Here is a 25674-nt window from a genome sequence, read left to right as displayed (position 1 = left end):
AAAATGGACCCTGGCTTCAGCCAGTTGCTATAGCCAGAACCCTGCTGGTACTTCTGGCACACTCCTTCTGCCTCGGTTTCCATAATCAAACACCAGAGCAGTTTTCTCCCACCTGTAAAGTATTCCTGTAGTTCAATATCTGCTCTCAATTCTAACAGCACCTACCTAGTGCAGGCTCCTCCAATTTCTTTCAAATTACTCCTCACTGGTTTCCCATCTCTACAGAGTTCTCCTAATCATCCCTCCAGCATGCAGCCCAAGTCCTCACTTTTAAAACATTCTGTGATGGTATGCTTTCTCCACTCGAAATCATTCACCCATATGCTCTGACAAGACGTAGGATATTATGACAACCAAACAGCTTAAAGGTCCATACCTACTAAATCTACCATTCTTAGCTCCAACTCCTTCCTATTTTTCTCACCTGCAGCCCTCAGAGTTTCACCATGCTAAATAAAATGCCTCAGACTGCCAGTATGTCAGAGCTTCTGCAGCCTCTCATTTTGTTTTCAGGCAGGAACTTGCTATAAAATCCCATCCTGGCTTTGAACTTGAGACCATCCTACCTTAGCCTTCTGAGTGCTAAGATCATGGGAGTTAACTTCCTTGCTAGTTCTCCATCCCCCTTGTAAAATGTCTTTATATGGAGACTTGATAAGATGTTGCAGCTTGGCTTGATTCTACCACCTAGATCTAGAGCTCCCATAAACTCAGAATTATTCATGGCACCTCTTCTATCCTCCAGCAGACCGTAAGCCCCCAGAGGGCAAAGCCTAGTCATTCCCTTTCTAGTGTTTCCAAGTTGCCCAGTGCCTAGCACAATCCTAGACACTGCTTGAGTGAATGCAACTCCAGTTCTACTTAGACAATGAAAACTGAATATCCTACTTGGCATGATATTGGCCAGGACTCTCCAGGCCTGCCCAATAAACATAGTAGCAGAATGAAGACAGCCATCAGGCCACTCAGCTCCCACCAGCTGCTGAAAGTTCAGGAGAGCTTTGCTCTGCTCTGAAAATGATGTAGGGATATGAACACAGGTGTCAGGGGTCTAGCAGCAAAGTCATGGAAGACTTTGGTTATTCCCTGCTCATTTTGCCGCATACTCCATTTTTGTTCCTTCCCTGTCCCTACATGCCATCTGGACACTTCAGTTGAGCTGTTTGTTTCAGCTCTCCCAGTTCCCTCAGCCCCACCCCACCCCTCAACTATAACAACAAAGAACTAACTAGAAACATTTGTTGTTTTAATGCACAAAATATTTTTTAAAATATCTAAACACAAGCATTAGAGAATGTTAGAGAGTGCCTCCTTTTAGACAGAGACTTAGTGAACAGTAATCTGTCCCCAATAGGTGACCACAGAGAGGGAGACTGTCCAAATTCTCCATAAAATGGCTGGAACTCCTCTCTCTCTCTCTCTCTCTCTCTCTCTCTCTCTCTCTCTCTCTCTCTCTCTCTCTCTCTCTCTCTCTCCCTCCCTCTCTCTCTCTCCCTCCCTCCCTCCCTTCCTCCCTCTCTCTCCCTCTTTCTCTCTCTCTTCCTCTCTCTCTCCCTCTCTCTTTTTCTCTCCCTCTCTCTTTCTCTCTCTCCCTCCCTCCCTCCCTTCCTCCCTCTCTCTCTCTCCCTCTCTCTCTCTCTCTCTCTTCCTCTCTCTCTCTCTCTGTCTCTGTCTCTCTCTCTGTTTCTCTCTCTGGGTATAACACACACACACACACACACACACACACACACACACACACACACACGCAAAAGAGACAGAGAAACAGAGACACAGAGATGGGGGACAGAAGGGGGAGGGAAAAGAGAGGGAGAAAGATTGCTCTTTCCTCATTCTCTCTGCTCTGTCTAGAGCTTTCCACCAAGTGCTGACACAGCCTGCCTACTGCAAACCCTGCCACATCAGCAGGGAGGGAGCCCTGCAGCATTTGGTATTTGCATCAGTTTCCAGGAATGTTTTACAAGTTATCAGTTCACTCTCTGGCCCTGGGTGGAGGTATTTATATACTTGTGTTTGAAACTTGGTTTCTCTAATTCTCAAAAATCAACCTAGTTTTTTTTTCTTTCTTTCCTTTATTTTTTCTTTTTTCTTAAAAGGAAAATATAATCAAATTTTCAAAAGATGCTTTCTCTACTCTGGAGACTGTTTTGACAATCCCGGGAAACCACAGAGAGCAAAATGAAATGTTTAAGGTCTTGGGTGGCTATTGCAAAGCAAGTGATTTGGCCAAGTTGACCCCAAGAAGAGTTACCCAACAATTTCTCTGAAGAACTTTATGGAGTTTCTTTCATAAACCTATTTTCTTACCTGCCTGAGTCTTTCATTCAGAATGAATATCTGACTTTCAGGAATATAAGACAAAGGACCAAGTGACACCAGTAAAAGCAAGCCAGCATGATAACATATGTTTCTGATTAATGCACGGGGGAAAAAAATCAGATGTGTGGTTTTGAAGTTTTTCTTTCCTTGGTACTCTTCCAGAAATCTTTTACTCCGTGTTTCTTCATTAATGCATCCTAACTTGTCTCTCAAATCAGTGTTTTTAATTGGATTAAGATAACTTCATTGAAGTTTTTAATAATTAATGTTTTCTTTTAATTTTAGAAAGAGATGCCAGTTAGCTATACCCAGTCCCTCTGGTTTATAGCAGCTGCTGGCAGCAGAGTCAACGTACTTAGGCAGAAATTCCTTCTCACTAGGAAGTAGAAAGGGGGGCAGGGAGAAAGGAAAAGATCCCCAAGGAGTGCACCCATTTCTGCTCCATAGAGATAAAATTGACCTAAAGATGCTGTTTTGGGAGGTGACTTTGGGGACAGAATGAGACTCTAAATGTATCTTTGCTTCCTCATTGGAGAGGCTTGGCAGTCTAAAAGAACCCTGGGGGTTGGGGCTGGGGCCCAGGAGCTTGGAAGACTTTGTAAGAGGTTTGGGGAAGCAGAACTCAGTTGTCATTGCTGGCACCCTGGAGAGCCAAGGTCCCCTACTCCAGTGTTTCAGGGTCAAAGACTCATCCTAGTGAGGGGAAGTATGAAGGCCAGGGAGGGGGAGGGGAGTCTGGGAAGAGTTAACAGCGGGTGGGATGTTAAAGAGGAGGTTGTGTATACCCTAGGTGCCAAATAAAAACTTTTACACTCATTCCCACATTTATCGCCTAACAGAGTTGTGAGAATGAAGGCAAAGAGGTGTTTGGCAATGGCTGTGAGAGAGGTCACGAATGGAGAGCAAGGCCAAGGGGGGGCTGGGTGGGTGTTCACTGATGTGTTATCTGGTCCAGGCTCAGAGTCTGCTGGTGATCCTGCAAAGGGTCTGTGGACAGGGCTGGAAGGGAAGGGGAGGACTTGGGGGAAGGGGGCTTGACCAAACCAAATCTAATGGAGGGGAATGTCCACTGGTGCTCCCCTCCATCCACAGGAGAGAGAGAGAAGAGAGAGAGAGAGAGAGAGAGAGAGAGAGAGAGAGAGAGAGAGATTGGGCACACAGGTCCCAAAGCTGGAGAAAAGCTGGGGTGGGGGGGCAGGGCGGAGTCAGCAGCTTAGGAAGGCAGCTCTAGACCTCACCAAGCTGTTCCCTCCAAGTCTCATGCCCCAGCCCCCTCCAGCCTGCAGCTGCAGGGCACAAGGTGAGGCAGGACTGGACAGCTCCTGCTTTTTCATCTTCTGTCTCCAGGTCCCTCAACACCTGCCCCACTGCCCAATGATCTGTCCAGTGCCCACGTAGGTATCCTAAAGTGGTTCCAAACTTGGCAAGAGCAGGAGAGGGCGGGTGGCTGGGGAGGGCGGAGGTATGCAGACAGAGAGTCAGACTTTCCCCTCAAAAGCCTCAAAAGTGTCCACGTCCTCAAAAAGAATGGAACCAATTTAAGAAGCCCCGTGGCCACGTCCCTCCGCCCCCCCCCTCGGCTCCCTCCCCTGCGCCCCCGCAGTCTCCTCCCAGCACTGCGGCCCGGGCCCCTGGCCCCAGCCTTCCCATTGGTGGAGACGTTTTTGGAGGCACCCACAGACCGGGGAAACTTTTGCCATATAAATAGGGCAGGTCTGGGCTTTATTATTTTAGCACCACGGCAGCAGGAGGTTTCGGCTAAGTTGGAGGGACCGGTCACGATTGCATGCCTGCGCCCGCCAGGTGATAACCTCCGCTGGTGACCCCAGGGGCTCTGCGACCCAAGGAGTCTGCATGTCTAAGTGGTAGACATGCTCAGCTTTGTGGATACGCGGACTCTGTTGCTGCTTGCAGTAACTTCGTGCCTAGCAACATGCCAATGTAAGTGTCTTCCACTTGTTTGGGGGCGATGGAGGAGAGAGGCTGGATAGATGGGCACCCTGCTCTGTAAAGGGGACACTTCGCCCATTTCCATATACAGCTTGTGGGGGAAGCACCCGGGCGAACGAGAAACAAGGAAAGTACCTTAGAAGAATGGAAACAAGGAAGGCTTGACTGTTGCCAAGAGTTGGGAAAGTTTTCCCTTAAAACTAGACAGCTGGCCTGGATCCCCAGATCGTTGATGCTCACTTAGGAGGCAAAGAATTTTGCCTCAAGATGGGACAAACACTACTACAGAGTGAAAAAAAAAAAATCAGAGGACTCCACTCCTCAGTCCCCAGAATTATGCTCCTGGTCACCTTCTGAAACTTGAGGCCTAGTTTAGAAAGTCCTTTAATGTAACAATACAAACCTCACCCGTCTCCATTTTCTTGTGGGCGTGGGCGTCAGAGTTGGTCTGGATGACGTTGACGAAGATGATGATGAAAAGGCGCCCCCTGGAGGCAGTAAGATGAAGGCACAGGGGGACCAGGCCCTTAAGCTAATGGAATTCCAGTTAAAGACTCCCTAAGTTATAGAGTGATTTACATTTCTGGGCCGTTTATAGAGGTCTCAGTCGGAGTTGACTGGGAAGTGGGGTGCTTAGGTTTCTACTTTTGTCTTCTGGATGATTAAATTAGCTTCCTGATTCATTGCATGATCATAGAAATGGTAATTTTTAACTAAAATCATCTCTGTTTAGTTTCCTCTCAACATGTTCCCACCAGCAATCAGACATGAAAACAGCAGATTTGAGAAATATCAACCTTGGCCTGAGATTCGAGAGCCTGGAACTCTTCCTATGAGGCTCTTACTAATTTGCCATGTGGCTTCAAACAAATCAACTGGGCCTTTTTCTAAAATGTGGGATGGAAATTAAAAGTGCCAACTTCAAGGACACCTTCCGTTTCTAGATGACTATCATGTCGAAAGAATGAAGAAAGTCAGTCGAGTTTCATCTTGAAAATGGCTGCCTAATTTAACTAGACAAAGATGTTGGCCTGATGAGGGGGTGCCTGGCCACACCCAGCACTTCAAAAGCTAGCCCCACCCACATGCCACGTGTCTATCATTGCCCGACATCTGATGCATATCTGTTCCTTCATCCACTTCGATATACCCACTGGGGATACTAAAGAGAAACTGAACTAAACAAGTTAGTGTCACAAGTTAGCTTTCTATGAAATCAGACAGTAGAATAGTGGAGTCCCACAGAAAAATACAATAAATAGACCTTAGGACGTAGAGATCTGAATGTCAACGTACCTTCTAATCAACATCCAACCACTATGTAGAATAAAGGTTGCCCAACACACATTGTTCAAAATGGTGCACAACCGAGTAACTAAGGGTTCTGTTCATCAGTTCAAGCAAGCTGTTCCTCCTCTGATGGACACAATAAACTAAACTTATCGTTTATCTAATTTAACAGTAATTCTCATCAGTTGCCCTTAAGTTTCAATGCTTGAGGGAGTCCACCCTCCCAAATGGTAACCACTGCAACAGATGTTCTCTTTCCAAATGGCATACTTCTTGACCACCAAATTCAAGCAAATTTTCAGGGTGACTCATCCTGGAGCAAGTCCAAACACTATATACCACATTAGTCTATAATTATTATACTTCAGGAAGGGACTCAGTCTTTAAAGTCTTACAGTAATTGTGGCAAGAAGGTGGGTATCATTATTTTTTCAAGTTCTTAATCCATAGTTTTCTTTTTTATACAGAACGATCCTTCTTAGGGAACAAATTTGATGAGCATTAATCAAATGACCTTACCTGATTTAACTGAACTATTTAAAGCAAAAACCAGATTCCTGGATCAATTTGTTTTCGTGTATGTAAATTAGACCTTTGTGGGGAAAAGGGCTAAGTCACTTCAATGTCTTATGAAAAACAAACTCTGCTTTAGGGTACATACTCTCCTAACTTTTCTTAGATTCTTATTAAAGGTGATCTAAACCATAAATTATTTCCTCATCAATCAACTGGTGTGAGAGTCAATGATTCATCTGTGCCATTCCACCATAATTGCTGAGCATTAAGAATGTCCTCCAGACACATTAATATTTCACAGCATTTATAAAATAGTAAATAATTAACCATTTAATTCAAAATATATTTACATATTAAAACCATAAACAAATCACCCTGCTGATCCCTGGTATGTTTTTGATCTGAATAATTTGGAAGTCATTAGGATATTCTTAAGAAGAAATAGAAGGGGTATTTTAATCAGGTAATTCAATCTTACAAACCTGTGTATCATTTGTTAATTACTGTTATTGAAAATGAAATGATATCAATAACTATTTTTTATTTTTCTCTTTCCTCTACAGCTTTACAAGCGGTGAGTAAAGCTATTTTAATAAAAATAAGATGTTCATACTTTTATTGTATTGGTCATAGTAGTGCATTTTCTAGGCAGGGAAGTTGGCCAGTTTGGCTCCCCAAGGAAGTCGTGGAGGGGGAAGGTAGTCCAAACCTTTCTGGCTTCTACTAAAATACCCACCCCATTTTCCAAAGTGGGTGGTGCTACTAAGTAAGGCTGGTCTCATAAAATGCCCATAGGGAACAGAGGGTAAATGGGCCAGTTGAACTTTGGATTTTATCACCAGCTATTTTGAAGCACAAGATATCAGTGAGCTAAAGAGTTTTTTTTTAATTTCTTTGGATTAATTTTCAAAGAATTATGAATAAATTCTCTGCTCATGAATTAAAATTGCAGCATAGCCATAAGTACATAATATATATATATATTTGGTTTCATAGATAACACTTTGTTTATTGGTAAAATTTTATATTTTATCTCAAAATATTGATTAAGATAATGAAAGAATAATGTAGTGATATCTAGAGATATGTTTGTATATAATATCAAAATATTAATCCCATTTAATCCATGGATGTCTATACAATTCTTCTCATAATAATCATTTGCCTTTTCTTTTCTAGGGAGCTGCAAGAAAGGTAAGAGTCTAATGCTTCTCTGTAAATAGCTGATATTACCAGAACAATCTTGGCAAAGTTTAATGTGAACTATAGATAGAAAATACTTTGTCAAGATTTTACTCATACAAATATGAATTCACAAACCAAAAAGTAAAATAGTGTCAATGTTTGATGGAATGAAGCACCTCTAATTACATTTATGTTATATAAATTGATGATTTACATACCACTACTAGACTTTCTAAATATTTATATTCTGATGAGAGAATGTATATTATATTATAGATAATAAATCAAAAGCTTATCTTAAAGATCTGACTCTGTAAATGTGTGGTGAAGATGTAACTACATGGTTATTTTATCTATAGTAATCATCTTACTAAAAGTAGAATGGATAATATTGATTTGGTCACTAGATATTATAGCATCCTCTAGTCCTCCAGTTTGGAAAAAAATACATTTAATTTTAAGAAAAACAATGCATTTGTCTATTGTTCTTTACCGGGCCTTTTGGCTGTTGTTTAATAATATTTTAGTCAGATGAGTCTTAACAACAAATTGTTTTCAAAATTGCCTGTTCACCGTAAATTATCTGGACATGTGTCCTTTTGCTGCTTTTGTCTTCCTTTAGGGCCCCTCTGGAGATAGAGGACCTCGTGGAGAAAGGGTAAGAATTTTTTGAACCATTAAAGGGCTTTAGCCCATATTTGAATAACAACATATTATATTAGAAGCTACAGAAGACTGACAATGTGTAAGAATATTATGTATTCAGATAATTATACCACCTTTTGAGTAGATAATGTCCTACAGAAGAAGTAAATGAACATTATTATATATAATCAATATCCCTTTTCAGTCAAGATTACCCTTTCATAAAAAGAAACACTATTACAGGCAGTCCAGTTCTTTGCAAGTCTATCTTTCTTTGTTTTAATTTGGCCTGCCCAAATACATGTATAATGGAAACATATCCCTGACCACACAAATCTCTTTGCAACATGTTTTGTTTCTTTTGAAAAAACAAAGACCTTTGTACAAATTGTAAATAATTGTGAAGCAGCTGTCAGTAACATGCTTGCCTGTCTCCATTCATACAGGTACAAGCCAGACTGCTATTCTATTAGCTACATTTTTTTGATATGTGTAACTACATGGTTTGCATGATTTGCATTATGTAACATTTTTGCCAGTATATAAATAGCAGATCTTGTATCTCTCATGAAATGTGGACTTATACATATTCTACTCAATTTATTAGTTGTATAATTGTATCACTTAAATACCCTAACAACATGAATAGTGTTAAGGCAGTATTCCTATCCTGTTGATAAAATGATCTATCAGTTAATCTACTCTCCACACATTATATATTGAAGCAATTGACTACTCTTACGAGAGTCAGAAACCAGTACTGATCTACATTGTGTCTCTTTATACAACATGAAACATGTGAAGCTCACAGAATCCGCTCCATTATGAATTAATACTCTACCCTGTGTTAGCTACCACTTGTTATCTTAACACATCAGTCATTAAGGCCCTTCTAACTTATACCTACGTCACACATCAATAAACGACAGACATACATCTTGTATTTCCACCCATTCACATTTACAAGTCTGAAAAACTGGCCTTAGTACATGTGCTCTCAGCTCTGATTTCACATACTATACAGATTTTGACAAGGCTACTCAAACCCTGCCCTAATTCCCTTTCTTTATAACAGGGTCCAGCAGGTCCCCGAGGCAGAGATGGTGCAGATGGTCCCAATGGCCCTCCTGGCCCCCCTGGTCCCCCTGGCCCCCCTGGTCCCCCTGGCCCCCCTGGTCTTATTGGGGTAAGGTGTCTTAAGTGTTTTTTTTTAACTTATTTCTAACTTTAGTATCTTCTCTCTGTTAGAAAAATGCTAATTGCAAAATTTATTTTCAACAGTTAAGGAAAAACACTTCTATCTGGGAAATTAGCATATTTTATTTCATTTCTGTGCTTTCTCCATCGGAGGTTCTGCTTTGTCTGTCCTCTTTTGAGGCCTTGTCAATTACAGGCCGGGTCTTTCTGTTCACTGAAGGTAGCTGCAGCCATCAGCACCATTATTTAATTTGGGCATTTAATATCTTTTATCAGTAAGGCACAAATAAGAGGTGTTGCATTATTAAAGAGTTTGATTAGACTGAATTACATAAGTGAAGCCCCTGATTTTAAGCAATTTCACAAACATCCAACCCTCTTTATTCTCCTTGGCTTGGAGTCTGCTGAACCAACATTCAAAGCAGTTTTAGGTTTAATTTGCTCGAAACTAATTTAAGAAAAGTACATTTCCCTTTTTCATTAATATCTTCTTTTAGCTTTATGTCTTTGACAATGGTATGAGTGCCAAATGGCCTCACTGCAGGAAGGAAAACATATTTGTTTAATTGGTTAGCACTATGAATCAGAACCCTGATTCTAATACCCAACTGTATGCCAGTAAAATAAAACCTTTCTCTCCCAAAGATCTTATTATGATTGCTTATCTATTGAGTGTATTAAAAAGCACCTTCTTTAGGATGGCTACCACTCCAAGGGAGATCTTTAACAAGGAAGTTATTACTGTGAACTATTTCTTAAAAGTCTAATCTTCTAAGGGGCATTTTAATTCCCCTATAACTTGAAAACTCTTTATATCCTCTTTTGAATCTCCAGCCAGAACAAAGAAGTGTCTTAGTGGCTTGTGGTTTAGGGCAGCAGCTGCCTGCACAGCCTGTCCCCCCTGAGCTCTGCTTCACCTGTGAGGGTTCTGAGGAACTGTAAAGGTTTAGGAAGCCATCTTTCCTCACTCTAGAGGAAGGTGATATCTGGGCGACTCAGTGCTAAATTCTAGGTCCTTTCTATTTAAAACATGGCTCTCTTTTAAATAATATCAGGAAATGGAATAAAGGCAGACAAGAATCTAAGTGTATGACCATTGACATATATACTTGTGTGTGTGTTTTTCTTCCAGAACTTTGCTGCACAGTACTCTGATAAAGGAGTATCATCTGGCCCTGGACCAATGGTATGCTTGTCTCTTTTTATCCTAGAGGGGAAAAAAAGAACCTTATATAGAGAATTTATGTTAAACTCCACAATGATGGTTTACACACCATACTTAGATCAAATGAAAACAACTCCAGTTTCTACAGTTAGATATCAAAAGTGAAGTCCAAGTTAAGAGTTTCAATTTTCTCTACAACCATGCTTCATAAAAAGGTCAAATATTTGTGTCTAAGAAATAATCTTTAGACATACTGGCCATCATAGCTCAGGCAGATCAATTCACCTCAAACTATTAACAGCCCTGTATTTCTCTATATCCTTGCACATTGCTTAGACTGTGAAGCAGTCCTGAGAAACAGGATGGTTGACTATCTCTCCCTGAACCTGTTCAGTAGGGCCAACAAGCTATGTTTCAACTCCTTCATCTTGTAACTAGAGAGTTTGGGGCCTTTCCTCCAAAATCAGTCAGGTAGTTAAGGGCAGACTAAACCTGTAGGCAAAATATGTGAGACACAGCATGTGGCTCATGTACTTAGTCCTTAAATAAAAAATTTCCTTCCTCACAAGTATTTAAGAGTTGCCCCCAACAGGTTCAGGCCTACACTATGAGTCTACTCAGCTAGTAGCAAATGACGGCACATTCTGGCTTCACACTCAAAGACTTGACGATATAAGAAATGTTTCCTTTTTTACCGTGCTGATTAAAATTCCTTTTCTTGTCTATTTATTAAAAGCCAATATAGAAAAGAATGAGTCAAATTTAGCATTTATGTCATCAGCACACATCCTGTCATCTGTGTAACAATTTAAAAGCTTCCCTGTGTATTATGATGATGACCTAGCTGACAAATGAAGCTTCTACCCAACATTACTGAGACGTAATAGAGAAAAAATAGACATGAACATGACAAATGCATAATAGTTTATATGAAAGAATGAAAATGTCCCAGAAATAAAAATACGAGATTGATTAACTATTACAGACTTGAATACACATGCACACCACTTGGTGATTCTAATTATGTTTTCCAACGACATTTGTCTGTTAGTTCTCATGGTCTTGGAAACACAAATTTTACCTGGGCCCTACATCGGTGCTCTGTCTTCACAAGACATTCTTCTGAAGCTAATGGACCGAAATAAACTAATGTATTATAAGAGCAAGACAATATTTTCTGTAAATTAAAACTCTCAGTTGTGAAATAATGTAGCTTTAATTGATGACTTCCAATTTCCTGATTTCCCCGTGATTTAAAATGTTCATATCTGAAATGAAAGATGTAAGCATTCTTTTGGCTTTGTTTATACTGGATGTTTGAAATGAGTTGTTTCTGCTAATGCTGGGCATTACTTGGCTGTAAAGTAGAACTCATTTCTCAAGAAGACACAAAGGGGGAATAAGACTGCAGTAGATGTCATATTATTTTAAAAATTAAAATGGTGGACAGAAGCAAAGGGAAATTAATATGGATTTCAGATTCTCTTGTCTTTAAAAACTCTCTCTGGGGAGAATCAGGCAGAATATTTCACTTTAAAATATCAGTGAAATATAATTTAAATTTGTACATATACACACTTCCACAGACGTATGCAATCAACAGATATGTGTTCAGCAAGTGGAGAAGATAGGCAGTAATAAAGTGTTAAAATAATTTTCCATGTTGGAAAATCAATAACTATAAAACCCCTTAGGATCCTTTTCTGAATTAATCATAGTTCTTTCACAGCCTCCACAAAAAAAATCCCTTATGTAAATGAAGTTGTTGCAAATACAGGGAAAGATGAATAAATATAATTAAAATTTATGATGTCAAAGAAAAGTATACTTAATGGATACCTAAAAATATTTTTATTGAGAAGCAACAGCTTCTCTTTAACACTGAAGCAATTTCTAAAACAAAATAAATAATTTTCATAATTAAAGTAGCATGCTTTTTAAAATAAAATATGTAGTGTCTCACTATAGTCATTTAATGAACTGGATAGGCCCACTGCAGCATCCTTATGGTTGATATATTATAAACAAATTACTCAAAACTTGTACATGAGGTATTTTCAGCTGTATGAGAAATGGGTCCTATAGATAAGCTTACAAAGGCATTGATTATTACAGAGGCAAAGGAAAACTACATTTAGCTAAAAAACAAAAAACAAAAAAACTTATAGCAGTCTGTTATACCTTACATTTGTGTTCCAGAAGAAAAACAAACAAACAAACTACTGTCATTTATGTTGTTTTCAATGTCCTATGATGGATTCTTCCAATAGGCTGCCTCAATAATAATTTATTTTTTCTTCACCTCTCATTACACCCACTTTTGCTTGACATTTTCATCAGTCACCAACAGCCCTGAAAGGAGCTTTAAGGTTATAATATACCTCCTTTTAATCATTAAGAAGGACTTTTGATCCTTTGCAATTTATGCCCCTGTGGCAATAAAAATATCAATTTCTTAGCTAAGCATGACATGTAGCGATGGCATTAGATATAGGGAATCTACCTGAATGCTTTATCAGTCATTGTGTCTTCTGTTCTTGTGCAAAGATCAACTCACTTTATTGCCTTTGAACAATCTCCAGTTCCTCACACCTTGAAGAGCTTGTGACTCCCCCGCCCCATACAATTCTCATTGAATTCTTAAGATTTGGTTGGTAAAAAAGGAGAACTGAAGGGCAAGAAAGGGTGAGGGTACAGGAAATTTGCTTCTTAAGTGCTTCCTTGGAAGGAATTAAAACTAGGATGGTTTTATTCATCTGTCCATCGCAAATAGCCAATGACTCAGCAGAATTGTTTCTGAATCCAGCTTTCCCAGTCCAGCTAATGTTACTCTAAACACGGACCTGAGTTCTTAATACTAACTATGTGTATCCTCTTGGCAGGGCTTAATGGGACCCAGAGGACCCCCTGGTGCTGTTGGAGCCCCTGTAAGTGCCAAAATTTTATAGTCATTCTTACCTAAAAATATAAGAAGGCTAAGCATTGCTCTCATGTAATGGGGATATTGGTCAATGACAAAGTACTTGTCTAACGTGCGCAATGACCTGAGCTTGATTCCATAACTTCCAAATCAATAAATAAATGCTCTTTCTCCCCCTTCCTTAGGGCCCTCAAGGTTTCCAAGGACCCGCTGGTGAGCCTGGTGAACCCGGTCAAACGGTGAGAAAGTTTTCTCCCTGTGCGTAAAAATGTCTTTGGGGGAAGGTTTGTGAACACAGACTTAACCTCATAATGCATCTCCCGTTTCCTTAGGGTCCTGCAGGTTCTCGTGGTCCAGCTGGCCCTCCTGGCAAGGCTGGTGAGGATGTAAGTGTTAACTCTCAAGCTCTTCCAAAACAACTTTTAAATACTCCCATCTCAACAGGACTATCTAGATTCAAATTAAGTTCTATGCTGGAAGCTCAATATGCTTAACATGAGTCTCCCCATATGGGAAATATTACTTTAATGAAATACTAATTAACTTGTTTGTACATGAGAGATATAATTGTTAATTAAACATGTATTTGAGCCCACTTTTTCTTATGTGTACCTTTCTCTTCTAACGGTTTGCCAAATAAAGGCTGACCCTATGCTGCTTTCATGTTTTAGGGTCACCCTGGAAAACCTGGACGACCGGGTGAGAGAGGAGTTGTTGGACCACAGGTGAGATCATTGACAACAGTATGTGGTCCAGAATTAGTTATATGTAGGTTTGTATCTGATGGTGGCACAGATGCCACTCACACGTGTGGCATTGATTAAAGGCAAAGAAAAAGAATGCAGATATCTTATTCATGCCAATCAATCAGGCTATGAACAGCTAAACTGTGTTTTCTACATATGCCACCATCTTAGTTATTCATATCATAGTCTTAAAACACACCAGCCATTGGTTCCAAACTTGAGCTTTGAGGAGAGAATTGGTTTGAAAACAGGAAAACATCATCTTCTAACTTCTGAGGAAAACCTTATTCTCTTGGTTCTGAATTTTCTTTCAAGGGTGCTCGTGGTTTCCCTGGAACTCCTGGACTTCCTGGCTTCAAAGGTCTTCGGGTGAGTACATTTTTCATCTAAATGAGAAAAAAAAAGATGATGAGAGTGGGAAGTGGTAAGAACTCAACTGTATTTAGATTCCTGGGTGACACATCCCTGAATTTTTAAACTTCTGGAAATGGAAGTAGAGCCAGAACTCACCAAAAACTGAGATTAACTGTAAATTACAGATTATTTTTAAGTAGTAAGTAGTATCTGAAAACTGTAAAAGTATTAGGATGACAAGAATGTAAGGAAGCTTGTCCAGCATCCTTCAACCTCTCCCCTGAGTGCAGGTGAAGTGGTTGACCTGGTTCTGGAACCAGCTCACTGGAGCTGGAACACTGGACTACTCTGTTCTACTACACCAGCCACAGGATCTGTCCAGGAGACATAATAATTACAAAGATCGAAGGCTCTGAAATGACTGAAATTACAACATGACAGCATTTTAAAAGTGTCCATTGCCTTTCAGGGACACAATGGTCTGGATGGATTGAAGGGCCAGCCTGGTGCACAGGGTGTGAAGGTAAATATGAGTGGGGAACACCGTCTATAAGCAATCTGTTCAAATCTTTCATTACTACCAAAAAAAACCCCTATTTTTACTGAAGACAACCCACATTTCAAAAAGTGTCTTGTCTCCTCATCTATCCTCCAAATCCCTCGTTGGTGGAACACTGAGATTCTATGACAAAAGGCCAATTACTAATACTTATTTAACTTAATATTTATTTGAATAACCAAATGAAAAATAGTGTTAATATTTTCCTCCTCCATCTCCTTTCCTCTTCTTACAATGTCATTCCATCTCTGCAGCCAAAACAAAGGTAAATAAACATGTAATCAAATATTAGGATATGGCGTGCTACTTTAGAGTGTAAATCCTCCTTTGCCTTGCACTAATTAGGTTCGCACATTCATGTCACAATACACTTTTCAACCTCTTTCTTCTGATTTATCTGTGCACACTCAAAAAATTTTTAATTAGGTAATTAAAGTCTCAGAAGTGTGTTATCTCTTGGCTTAGCCTCTTCTCTGACAGCGTTTCCAACCATAAAATGTTCTCTTTCCTATTAAGGAGATAATGTGATATTAAAGCGAATACCGACGTAATTACAAATTAATGAGTAACGAATGCTAGCGGGACCAGAGATGAACATGAATATGGAGAATCTGGTCTAGCTTCCCAGCTGCCACACAAATGGATAAGGTCAAACCCATTCTCCCATGAGCCCAGTGGTATAGCTCAGACTACTAATCACAGTATTGTAAAATGTTAGAGCTAAAAGGCACTTTATAGGTGTCCTCATTTTGTGGATGGGGAAAACTGAGGTTAGAAAGAGCAAGTGACTTGCCCAAAGTCATACGTCTAGTGGTTGAAAAGGCAAACTCAAGATATCCCATGCCACTTATTCCTGAAGAGCTTTCTTCCCATGGTGGAATCTTGGACCTACAGCTGGGGAAACAGCTCAGTGGTAGAGCACTGGTCTAGCATACGCCAATCCTTGCTTTGTTCTTCAGCATTTCTCTCTAAACTAGAATATCTTGAAGAAAAGTTCTTCTACATCCCCCAAATAGGAAATTGCCCACCACTGCCTAGCACTCTCAATAAGAAACAAATTCAATGGCCCTAAAAACTGTTATGATGCTTTGACTCTCCATGTATCTTAATGAAAGTCATAACACTGAGCCTTCAAACATCTTTAAAGAAGGTGAATTTGGCTGTACTAAAAGGAAATATATCTTTTGTACTCTTTTAAAAAATAATATTCCTACTCTATGGAGCTGGTTATAAAAGTTTAGAATGCAAAGAGAAAATTGGAGAGAAGTACAATCAAGTAATCATAACATTTTCAGTATCTTGACCTTTTGCATATTTAAATAGAACTCTTACATTTTTTAAAAAAGTATGTGTCTGAGATCATTGAGAAACAATCTATATTTATAAAAAGATGTTTTAAAATGTATGAATGGCTCAAACTGATAGAGTAAAAATTGCCCAGTCTGAAAAATGGCATATATAATGATCAAAGACTCAATTTTTCTCTTGCATATAGGGTGAACCTGGTGCCCCTGGTGAAAATGGAACTCCAGGTCAGGCTGTAAGTATTGAACAGTTCGCTGGAAATCAGAATGAGCTCTCTTTGCATCTTGAAACAGCTTTCAAGCTTTTGCTAGTTGCCATTTCCCTTGTCATTGTATTCTTGATGTTTCTGATGTCCCTCTGCATCTTCAACCTCTACCTGGTATTAGAATAAGACTTGTTTTCATTGTTAGAAATTGGGCAAAGTTAAATGCAGCTTGTGACATTCTGAATTTCTTCCCTTAACAATATTTCTGTTTCTAGGGAGCCCGTGGGCTTCCTGGTGAGAGAGGAAGAGTCGGAGCCCCTGGTCCAGCTGTAAGTAGTCCAGTTTTTTCCTCTTTCTAATCTTCTTAAAACACTGTCTAATGCCAGTTGCTTAATCCCCATCTTTACTTCCTTCATAGGGTGCCCGTGGCAGTGATGGCAGTGTTGGTCCCGTTGGCCCTGCTGTAAGTTCTGACACTGGGGAGTTGAAAAGGGTTGAAAGTGTGGATCAGGAGCAATCTTCCTTAACTTCTATGAAATGACATCATTTTGAACACTTTTGCCAAACGTTCCCTGAGGTCTTTGGAAGTCTCCACTTATAAGTAGCAGAGGCTATTTCAAATTCCTGGAGTTACTGAATGATGCATAAAGTAAAACTCATTCTATGTTGGAAACCTCGACTGTATTTCCTTAATGGAACTTTGTCTTGTTTTCATAATGTACTTCAGGGAAATTCCTGCTTTGATTTCAGGGTCCCATTGGATCTGCTGGCCCTCCAGGTTTCCCAGGTGCTCCTGGTCCCAAGGTAAAAACATTGGTTTGCCATCAACACCTTGATAAATTCTTTAGTATGATGTGAAATATCAGTACTGTGTTCAGGGAGAGAGACAACTACAGAGCAAGTCCCTTCATCGACCCCACCCTTTAAATGGGTGCAGAAGAGGTCTCACTCTAAGTTTGCAATAAACCTGTCTGTGCTTGCGCAGCATGTATAAACAGAGCGGCAGCCTAGAAAACAGAGTCCCAGAGGCCCTACAGAATGTGCTGAGTTAGTGAAGACTGAGTGGCAACCACTAACATAGAGACCAAGACACAGTAGAGGTAGGGATAATGCCAGAAAGCCAGAGCTAAGCTTGCAAATTAGCAAGTCGACCCCAAACTTTGTGATAATAAACCAGTGGTTGCTTGCTATCCTGAAGAAATTCCTAAAAGTTGGTGCTATAACAACAGAGGTGTGCTGTTTTGTTATTTGCTGCTAATTCTCCACTGTTACTTCCATTCTTAGGGTGAACTTGGGCCTGTTGGCAATCCTGGACCTTCTGGTCCTGCTGGTCCCCGTGGTGAAGTGGGTCTTCCAGGTCTCTCCGGCCCTGTTGGACCTCCTGTAAGTAGTCGCTGCCATTAACACCATTGAGTAGAAAGACTAAAGGTGGGCCCAGAAAAAGTAAGAAATACTCTAATTCAGTGATGTTTTCCCTCTCCATCCACCCTCACCCCTCACCCACCCTGCAGGGCAACCCTGGAGCAAATGGCCTCACCGGAGCTAAGGGAGCTGCTGTAAGTACAGCTGGGGAGTTAACCTTTGCTCTGGGTTAGAGGTACTCACCTAGGGCGGCCTGTGCAGCCTGCTTCCTCCTGAGGGATGCTGGGATTTTTTTCTTCCCACAGGGCCTCCCTGGTGTTGCTGGGGCTCCTGGTCTTCCCGGCCCCCGAGGCATTCCTGGTCCTGCTGGTGCTGCCGGTGCTACTGGTGCCAGGGGACTTGTTGTAAGTGGTCATCGCTATGATGTTTATATGCTGAGATACTAGCTCCAGTACTGTATAAGTTCCTTGACTTTCTCTTGCAATTTTTCATCTTCCTTCTGTAATTTTTGCGAAAGTTTGCATTTCTTGTGTAGCTGCATTATGTCCCTGCATAGCCCTCCTCTGCCCATGCCTGCAGTCACCCCCCTTCAGCTAGCTTAGAGGCTCGTGAAAAGATAGAAAAGGTGAAGCCCATGTGTGAGTCTTACTCCTTCATCACTACCATTTTCCTCCCTATGGATTTTTAGATGACTTAATCTTCAGCATCGCAAGAGATTTGCCCCTAGAAATTGTTGACACACTTTTGTCATTTGACCACTGTTTCTTTTGGATCTTAGGGTGAACCGGGTCCAGCTGGCTCCAAAGGAGAGACTGGTAACAAGGGTGAGCCTGTAAGTGGTTTCATAAGCACAATTTTGTTAATTGCTCCTTACCGGTTTACAATCCAAATTCAGTTGTTATATCTGATGTAACAATATTTTTTCCTATTCTTCTTATTCTTTTTTACTAAACAGGGTTCTGCTGGAGCCCAAGGTCCTCCTGGACCCAGTGGTGAAGAAGGAAAGAGAGGGTCCCCTGGTGAGCCTGGATCTGCAGGCCCTGGAGGGCCTCCTGGCCTAAGAGTAAGTTCTAAATACTCCAGACACAGCAAGACCGTCATGCCACCCCTTGGCTGGGAATCAGTCAGAATTTCTGTGTGTATTTCCTAGATGAAAGAGCGTCTGTCTTCCATCTGTTTTATTAAATTAGTGACTCTCAGTTTGGTATGTTATTAAATTGGTCTGGAAACAATGCTGACCTATTTTTGCCGGATGCTCATCTGTGCATTCCCTAGGCATTTGAGTAAGACATCTTGGTTTGGGGTGCACCGACATCATCCTCTTAGAAGAAATCATGCCCCGTGTTAGTAAACTCTACCCTGTGACATTCAAAGGCTTCTCTAATCCTCTGCTGCCTCATGACCTTTCCTACAGGGCAGCCCTGGTTCTCGTGGTCTTCCTGGAGCTGATGGTAGAGCTGGTGTCATGGTAAGTTGTCCTTCACTTACTTACCAAGAAGGACCTTGTCAATGCTGGTGCTGGTTGTGTCCTCAGGATTATATTACCAGCCTCCACACTCAGCTCCTCTCCTATTAACAGGGCCCTCCTGGCAATCGTGGTTCAAGTGGTCCTGCTGGAGTCCGAGGTCCTAATGGAGATCCTGGTCGTCCTGGGGAGCCTGGTCTCATGGGTCCCAGAGTAAGTTTCAGATGACCCATCACAAAGTCCTATTTGGAATTGGTGCCTTCTTCAAAGGGCTGCTTATCACTGATGATAACAATAACAGCATCTAAAGTAAACTTATTAGTAGGCTTGCTCATGTTTGCCTTTTTTATTCAACTTTACCCATAGAAGTTTCTGTGAATTTGGCTAGTTCATAGGTTTCCTGTGTGTCACTTGAATCAGTGACTATGAAAGTTTTGGAAAACTAGATCTAATTTAAAATATCCAAATTAGTTTGGTTCTTTCATCGGCATGTATCTTTTATCTTAAGTTGTGAGTTTTATATAAGGTATTCATGAAATGTATTAAGGCTATACATTACTAGTTCATTAGATTCATAAGTGAAACGAATTTTTCCAGCAATCATAAAATGCTATAATGTATTCAGCATCATACCAGCCCTAGAGGAGTGATCTTTTGATCCAGAGATACTCAAATTCATAGCAAAGGAATCAATTACTTTTTGATCCATTATCTCTTAATGGCGAATACCTACTGTATAATTTTGTAACATAAACAAGTAGTAAGGATACACCAAATACAGTAATAAAAAACCCACCTTGGAAATTGCTTTCCAAAAGTATTAGTTTTTGTTTTCTTCCTAAGATGGAGTAGATAGCATGGTACATTTCGCCCATACAGTATGATGCTTAACTGTTTCTTTTGCTACCTATCAATGGATCTGTTGCACAAAATAAAATACAAAGGGAGACACAAAAAAAATAGAAGAAATATTTCAGAATTCTTTTCATACTTTACAGCTAGTCTGGTATCTCTAATGATTCACCCTCAGCTACAAACAAAATGTGAGGAGAAAGTGCCGTATGAGACTTCAATTAATTAGAGCCTTGAGTGTGGGAGCTAAAGTACCAATGCCAAAGGACCCTTATTTATTTTGTAGGGTCTTCCTGGGTCTCCTGGAAACGTTGGCCCAGCTGGTAAAGAAGGACCTGTGGTAAGCATTGCTCATTTCCCATTACATTTTCAAGAACACTTATTGCACCCTCATCAAGTCTATTTTTGTAGCTTATTTATACATGAATACATTGAAAATAAATATCAGCCACCTCTACATCTTCTGGGAACAGAAGGTAATAGATTGTAATTATGGAGTCTAAATGGATGCAGCACTGGAAGCAGGGAAGGGATAAGAGAACCATGACTGGGGAAATTGAAGCACGGTGACAAGGGGATAGAAAGGGAAGGAAGAGGGGGCAAATCACATAGATATGAGATTGAACTGACTGTCTGTGTACTGACACCCTATTTAGAACAGGGAATGGAATCATAATTTATTGACACTTTGTAGTGGAAGCTTTGTGCGCTCAGAACACTACCTTGTTTCATCACTAGAAAACACCATAAGCTTGATAACAGGAAACCATAGGGATGACAAGTACCCTTGAAACTCTGGTTTTAGGGCCTTCCTGGCATTGATGGCAGACCTGGCCCAATTGGCCCAGCGGGACCGAGAGGTGAAGCTGGCAACATTGGATTCCCTGGACCCAAAGGCCCCTCTGTAAGGATCATGGCTTCCCCTCCCTCAATACCTACTTCCTACCTCTCAGCCACAGTCGAATTTTCTCTCCTGGTCCCCAGCAGTTTACCTCAAGGCAGGTCATTTCAACACAAGAAAGCTGTGGGGCATTCATTGCATTAAATCCTAACCTCCACTGAGGCCTCAGACACTTGGGGAAACCTACCTGAGTTGCACACCTCCACAAACAGTCCTTCCTGGACAGAGCTTCACAGTGTTGGAGCATACCTTGGATGGTGAATTCAAAGCTGAGAAATGTCAGCAAAACGTACACACAAACAACAAAATCAAGACTTCGAAATTGCCATCTTTTATTGTTATCATTTTCCCCTTGCCTCCTTTCCCTCCAATGCCTCCATTGTATTCGCTTTGTATATGCATATGTACATGCACTGTAGATACATATGTATGTTTATGTATATATAATTTTTTAATAGGGTGATCCTGGCAAAGCTGGTGAGAAAGGTCATCCTGGTCTTGCTGGTGCTCGGGTAGGTATTGACTTGTAGAGGGAAATCACTCCCAAAAACATGTTTTGTTTGAGACTACCTTCTGGTACCATTGTTACTTTCCAAAAGGCATCCAAAGGGCCCTTTTGCCTTGCTGAAATGTCTGTATTTTAAACTACACAGAAAAGACAGTGAACAACTACAAATCAGAACATACTATTCAAAGATGCAGACGCATCCAGTCATTATTTTATTCGTATTGTGATTAAGAGGTTGTGGATATGTGCTCGTATCCTCTGTCCTTTGTAAACTGCCTCCTATCTGTAGGCTTCTCTTAAGCTACATCAGAAGTTAATTGGCAGCATTTAGCACTTGGTGACACAATGAGTTATTTTAACTCTAAAATGTTAAATTTGTCTTGAAGAATTAGCTTGCAAGGTGCCTTGAAACAGATCAAGCTATCTAACTCCTGTGTAACCCTGAGCCTTTCTGTTTCATTTAGGGCGCTCCAGGTCCTGATGGAAACAATGGTGCCCAGGGACCTCCTGGACCCCAGGTGTGTACTTGCCCTTTCTTGTCATTTACTGAAGCAAAGGAAAGCCTAGTCCTTCAGAGTAGCTCTTCTTTCCATAGTTAAGACAGCAAAGTGACATCAGTGCTCTCCCTTCTGTCAATGACATCAACGCTATCTATCTCTTCTGTCATTGACATCAATGTGATCTAACTTTGTTTCATGGTACTATTGTTTTTGAAATTAGCTCTGGCTTCCTATGTATGTGGTAACTAACAATGCAATGGGATACTTTGATTAAAAATAAGACGCCATAAGCAGTGTAGCTACGCTAATATGAATAGACAAATAAGTAGTTTTTCCTTCATGTAACTGGGCTCATGAATTTGGCTTTAGACTCTCAACATCAACACAGTTTAATGATGCCAATGAGGCAGGCATTAACATCAGTGCTATCTCTTCCGTCACTTTTAGGGTGTCCAAGGTGGTAAAGGTGAACAGGGTCCTGCTGGTCCTCCAGGCTTCCAGGTGAGTCGACAAACATGAATGACTCTGACTCTAAACACATTGCTCCCGCCCAGTTCATTATAGCGTTGACATCACCACCACCACCACACAGTCAACACCACCTCCCACAACATGGCTGCAGAACTCCAGCAAAGGGCACAATTATTCAAAGCAAACTTTTTCTGGAGTGATTTAACAACACATAGTAGTGTCCGTGTTCATATTATTCCCTTTGTAAGCCCAATTACTAAAATCACTGTGGCCATAAGATTGAGATTTTTATGTCTCTTCATTTAGGGTCTGCCTGGCCCCTCAGGTACCACTGGAGAAGTCGGCAAGCCAGGAGAAAGGGTGAGTAAACTACATGATGTTGGCTTGATCAAATCTAAGCATTTCCTACTTTGTAAATTCCCTATTGCCGCCTAATTACAATACAAAAATTCTGTGTTTCACACACTAATTACAGAAGTCTACATTGTTGGTGTTGAACAAGCGAATGAAATAACTTATTTATATTTTGTTCGAATTGCCTTATTTTATGGATTGACTGAAACACCACAATATGAAAGCAAAACCTATTGACTATTTCATATAATAGCCCTACTTTTGTGTGTTCTTTGCTATATTAAAAAACACATTATTTCCTTCTCCATAGTGAAAATGTAAATGCACTGATTTTCTATCAAACCAGAGCCTGAAAAAATTGCTTTTAATGTTTTTCTTGGCATTCAAACATGACACTGCTATCCACAATCAGAGCGTGAGTTCTGAGTCATTTTCTCTAATTGTGATGAATGCGCCTCAATTTAGTTACATTCTGTGGCCTGGTCTCCTTTGTCAACAATGGGCCACATTAAAGAGACAGCTGGTCAGTAATAAAAGAGATACGCATGGGTATACAATTAACTAGGTAATGTACAGAGTATGATAATTTCTGTTAAGAAGGCAGTCCGTTATATAGCTAAAATGTACAATGCCTGGCTGTGTTTGTTACTACTTATCACATTATAAAAGGAGACACCCGCTTTGTCACTTTTTAAAAAGATAGTAAGCCGAATAATGGGAAACAAATTTTTTTCATCCCAGGTCTGGAGCAGACAGATCTTTGATAGCTGTGGTAATCACTTCTTGTGTCTTTCTACAGACACAAAAGGTTTTGTTATACAGTGCAGCCTGTATTCCAAGCATTATTTGAACAGAGCCCATACAGCTTTATTTTGTAATTCAGAATATTTTAGAAACCTTAACCAGAAGCAACTGGTTCATGACTCATTTCCTGTTATGTTTTTATCTAGGGTCTTCCTGGTGAATTTGGTCTCCCTGGTCCTGCTGGTCCAAGAGTAAGTGTAACTTAGTTAAGTTTCATTAATTTTTGACAACATGTTTTTAAAAGAAGTAGTGCTTGTCTCTAAGACCATGATGGCCTTCCTTAAAGGACATCCCTAACCTCCTCCATATATCATTGGGCTTCTGAGTGAATAGTAAAAATTTCTGGTTAGTTGCTAATATTTCCTATACAACAACCTTATGTTACAAAACATAAATAAACAAATATATGTGTTATAGTAGATGACTTATATAGACAAATTGCTGTACTTATTACAGTTGCCAAGAAAAGTAATACCTAAGATCTAAGTGCATATTTATAGGATGTGTTGGTGTTGAGAATCTAAAGCTAAGTTCATACATGACTCTAGTTTTATGGAGGAAAACTACTCATTTTTCTATGCATATTAGCATAGCTAGAATGATTGGAGTGTTCTTTGTAAAAAATCAAAGTATCCCATTATGTTGCTAGTTACCACATATCTAGGAAGCCAGAAGATAATTTTAAAAAAAACAAAACAAAAGTACCATAGAACAAAGTTAGAGCAAGGTTCTTCGATATAATTGTAATGTGGAACTATGGGATAAATATTCAGGGTCATAAAATGTCAAGTTGTGGTGATGATTAGATGCAAAGTTGGAGGCATTCAGCTAAACAGACACAAATGAACACCTGTATTCATGTATGACCTCTGTTTAATATCCTGTTGCAGCGTTACTACATGAGGTTGTGGAGGTGGCTGTGATATGAGAATATAATCTTATCTGCTCATGACATAGACATTCAACTAAAGCCCCATAATCTTCCCCTTTGACTACTAAGCTTGACTGGCATCTGATCTTGCCTGTGGGTGTAGCACAGAAAAGACTGTCCCCTTAAAAGTAAATGAATTCCAAACTGTAAGGTTTCCAAAGCAACGAATTGTGGATCGAAGTCCCAGAATATTAGAAGTATATGATATCTCAAAGATTATCTCATACCTTCCCTTCATTATACAAGGAGAAAAATGAGAAGTAAAAAAAAATGTTCATTTACTAAAAATGTGTCGTAGCTCATTCTAAAACTCTGAGCAAATAAGGATGTGCAGGAAGTGCCTGAGAGTGATGTCTAATTGCTGTCTTCCAGGGAGAACGTGGTCCCCCAGGTGAGAGTGGAGCCGCTGGCCCTTCTGGTCCCATTGGAAGCCGAGGTCCTTCTGGAGCCCCAGGGCCTGATGGAAACAAGGTAAAACTATCATCTACAGGCAGATGGAATGGACCCATGTGTTCCAGAATAAGTAGATCTGATGGAAGAGCAATTGTCTTTGCAAATTTTTATTTATTTCCAGTTGCATAGTGGCTTATATCTCAGTTATTAACAATGATTCCAGTTAATGTTATTTATTCCAAAAGATAACTTGGAGATGGAGGAAAATCTTTGTTCTGGGAATTAGTATGATTTTTGCCCTTTTCTGATTACACCGTTTATGATTTTATTTAAATCTAGAACCATCCTTTACATTTCTAGAGAATAGTTTTGCTTTACCCCAAAGGCACAAGTCTACAAGTTTGTTTTCCAAAGTACATTTCTAGTTTAGGTTTTTAAAAAAGATAAGACTACACATTTCTGATAACCAAACAACTTGAATGTCTCCCATCTTACCTTCAAGGGGAAAAAAATGTAAAGAGTTGTATAAAAAAAAACTATTTCATTATGTGGAAGGGTATTAGAGGGGAGAATGAAAGCAACGTAAGAGGGAAGAGAATAAAGGGGTATGGTGACATTCAGTGGTGCTTTCAAAGGGATCTATTCATCTCAGTAGCTAGCCAACAGGTTTTATGTGTAGAGAATTGTAAAGCTTAATATAAAAATGGAAGGCACAGTCCCACTCTTATAGAGACAATCACCTCCCAGTTGATGAGGTCCCTTTCCATGTCACTTGCC

The 25674-nt window shown here is 40.2% G+C and overlaps 1 protein-coding gene across 1 annotated transcript in view; it reads left to right on the top strand.

Annotated features, from left to right (window-relative positions):
• The first annotated feature begins 4046 nt into the window (after positions 1-4046).
• Positions 4047-25674, top strand: part of Col1a2 (collagen type I alpha 2 chain) — a 34684-nt gene continuing 13056 nt past the window's right edge. Inside the window, exons 1-31 of the mRNA XM_005082900.4 lie at positions 4047-4260; positions 6639-6649; positions 7255-7269; positions 7883-7918; positions 8981-9091; positions 10235-10288; positions 13150-13194; positions 13373-13426; positions 13520-13573; positions 13859-13912; positions 14249-14302; positions 14757-14810; positions 16342-16386; positions 16632-16685; positions 16775-16819; positions 17107-17160; positions 17641-17739; positions 17868-17912; positions 18024-18122; positions 18497-18550; positions 18674-18781; positions 19133-19186; positions 19298-19396; positions 20322-20375; positions 20841-20939; positions 21395-21448; positions 21909-21962; positions 22392-22445; positions 22722-22775; positions 23720-23764; positions 24877-24975. Of these exons, the coding sequence (XP_005082957.2) occupies positions 4191-4260; positions 6639-6649; positions 7255-7269; positions 7883-7918; positions 8981-9091; positions 10235-10288; positions 13150-13194; positions 13373-13426; positions 13520-13573; positions 13859-13912; positions 14249-14302; positions 14757-14810; positions 16342-16386; positions 16632-16685; positions 16775-16819; positions 17107-17160; positions 17641-17739; positions 17868-17912; positions 18024-18122; positions 18497-18550; positions 18674-18781; positions 19133-19186; positions 19298-19396; positions 20322-20375; positions 20841-20939; positions 21395-21448; positions 21909-21962; positions 22392-22445; positions 22722-22775; positions 23720-23764; positions 24877-24975 (1881 nt within the window). The 5' untranslated portion in view covers positions 4047-4190. The remainder of the gene's footprint in view (positions 4261-6638; positions 6650-7254; positions 7270-7882; positions 7919-8980; positions 9092-10234; positions 10289-13149; positions 13195-13372; positions 13427-13519; positions 13574-13858; positions 13913-14248; positions 14303-14756; positions 14811-16341; positions 16387-16631; positions 16686-16774; positions 16820-17106; positions 17161-17640; positions 17740-17867; positions 17913-18023; positions 18123-18496; positions 18551-18673; positions 18782-19132; positions 19187-19297; positions 19397-20321; positions 20376-20840; positions 20940-21394; positions 21449-21908; positions 21963-22391; positions 22446-22721; positions 22776-23719; positions 23765-24876; positions 24976-25674) is intronic.

Source organism: Mesocricetus auratus, unplaced genomic scaffold (genome assembly GCF_017639785.1).
Source record: "Mesocricetus auratus isolate SY011 unplaced genomic scaffold, BCM_Maur_2.0 Super-Scaffold_100019, whole genome shotgun sequence".
Lineage (NCBI taxonomy): Eukaryota > Metazoa > Chordata > Mammalia > Rodentia > Cricetidae > Mesocricetus > Mesocricetus auratus.
The sequence above is the reverse complement of the archived record's forward strand: the minus strand, read 5'-3'. Positions and strand labels throughout refer to the sequence as shown.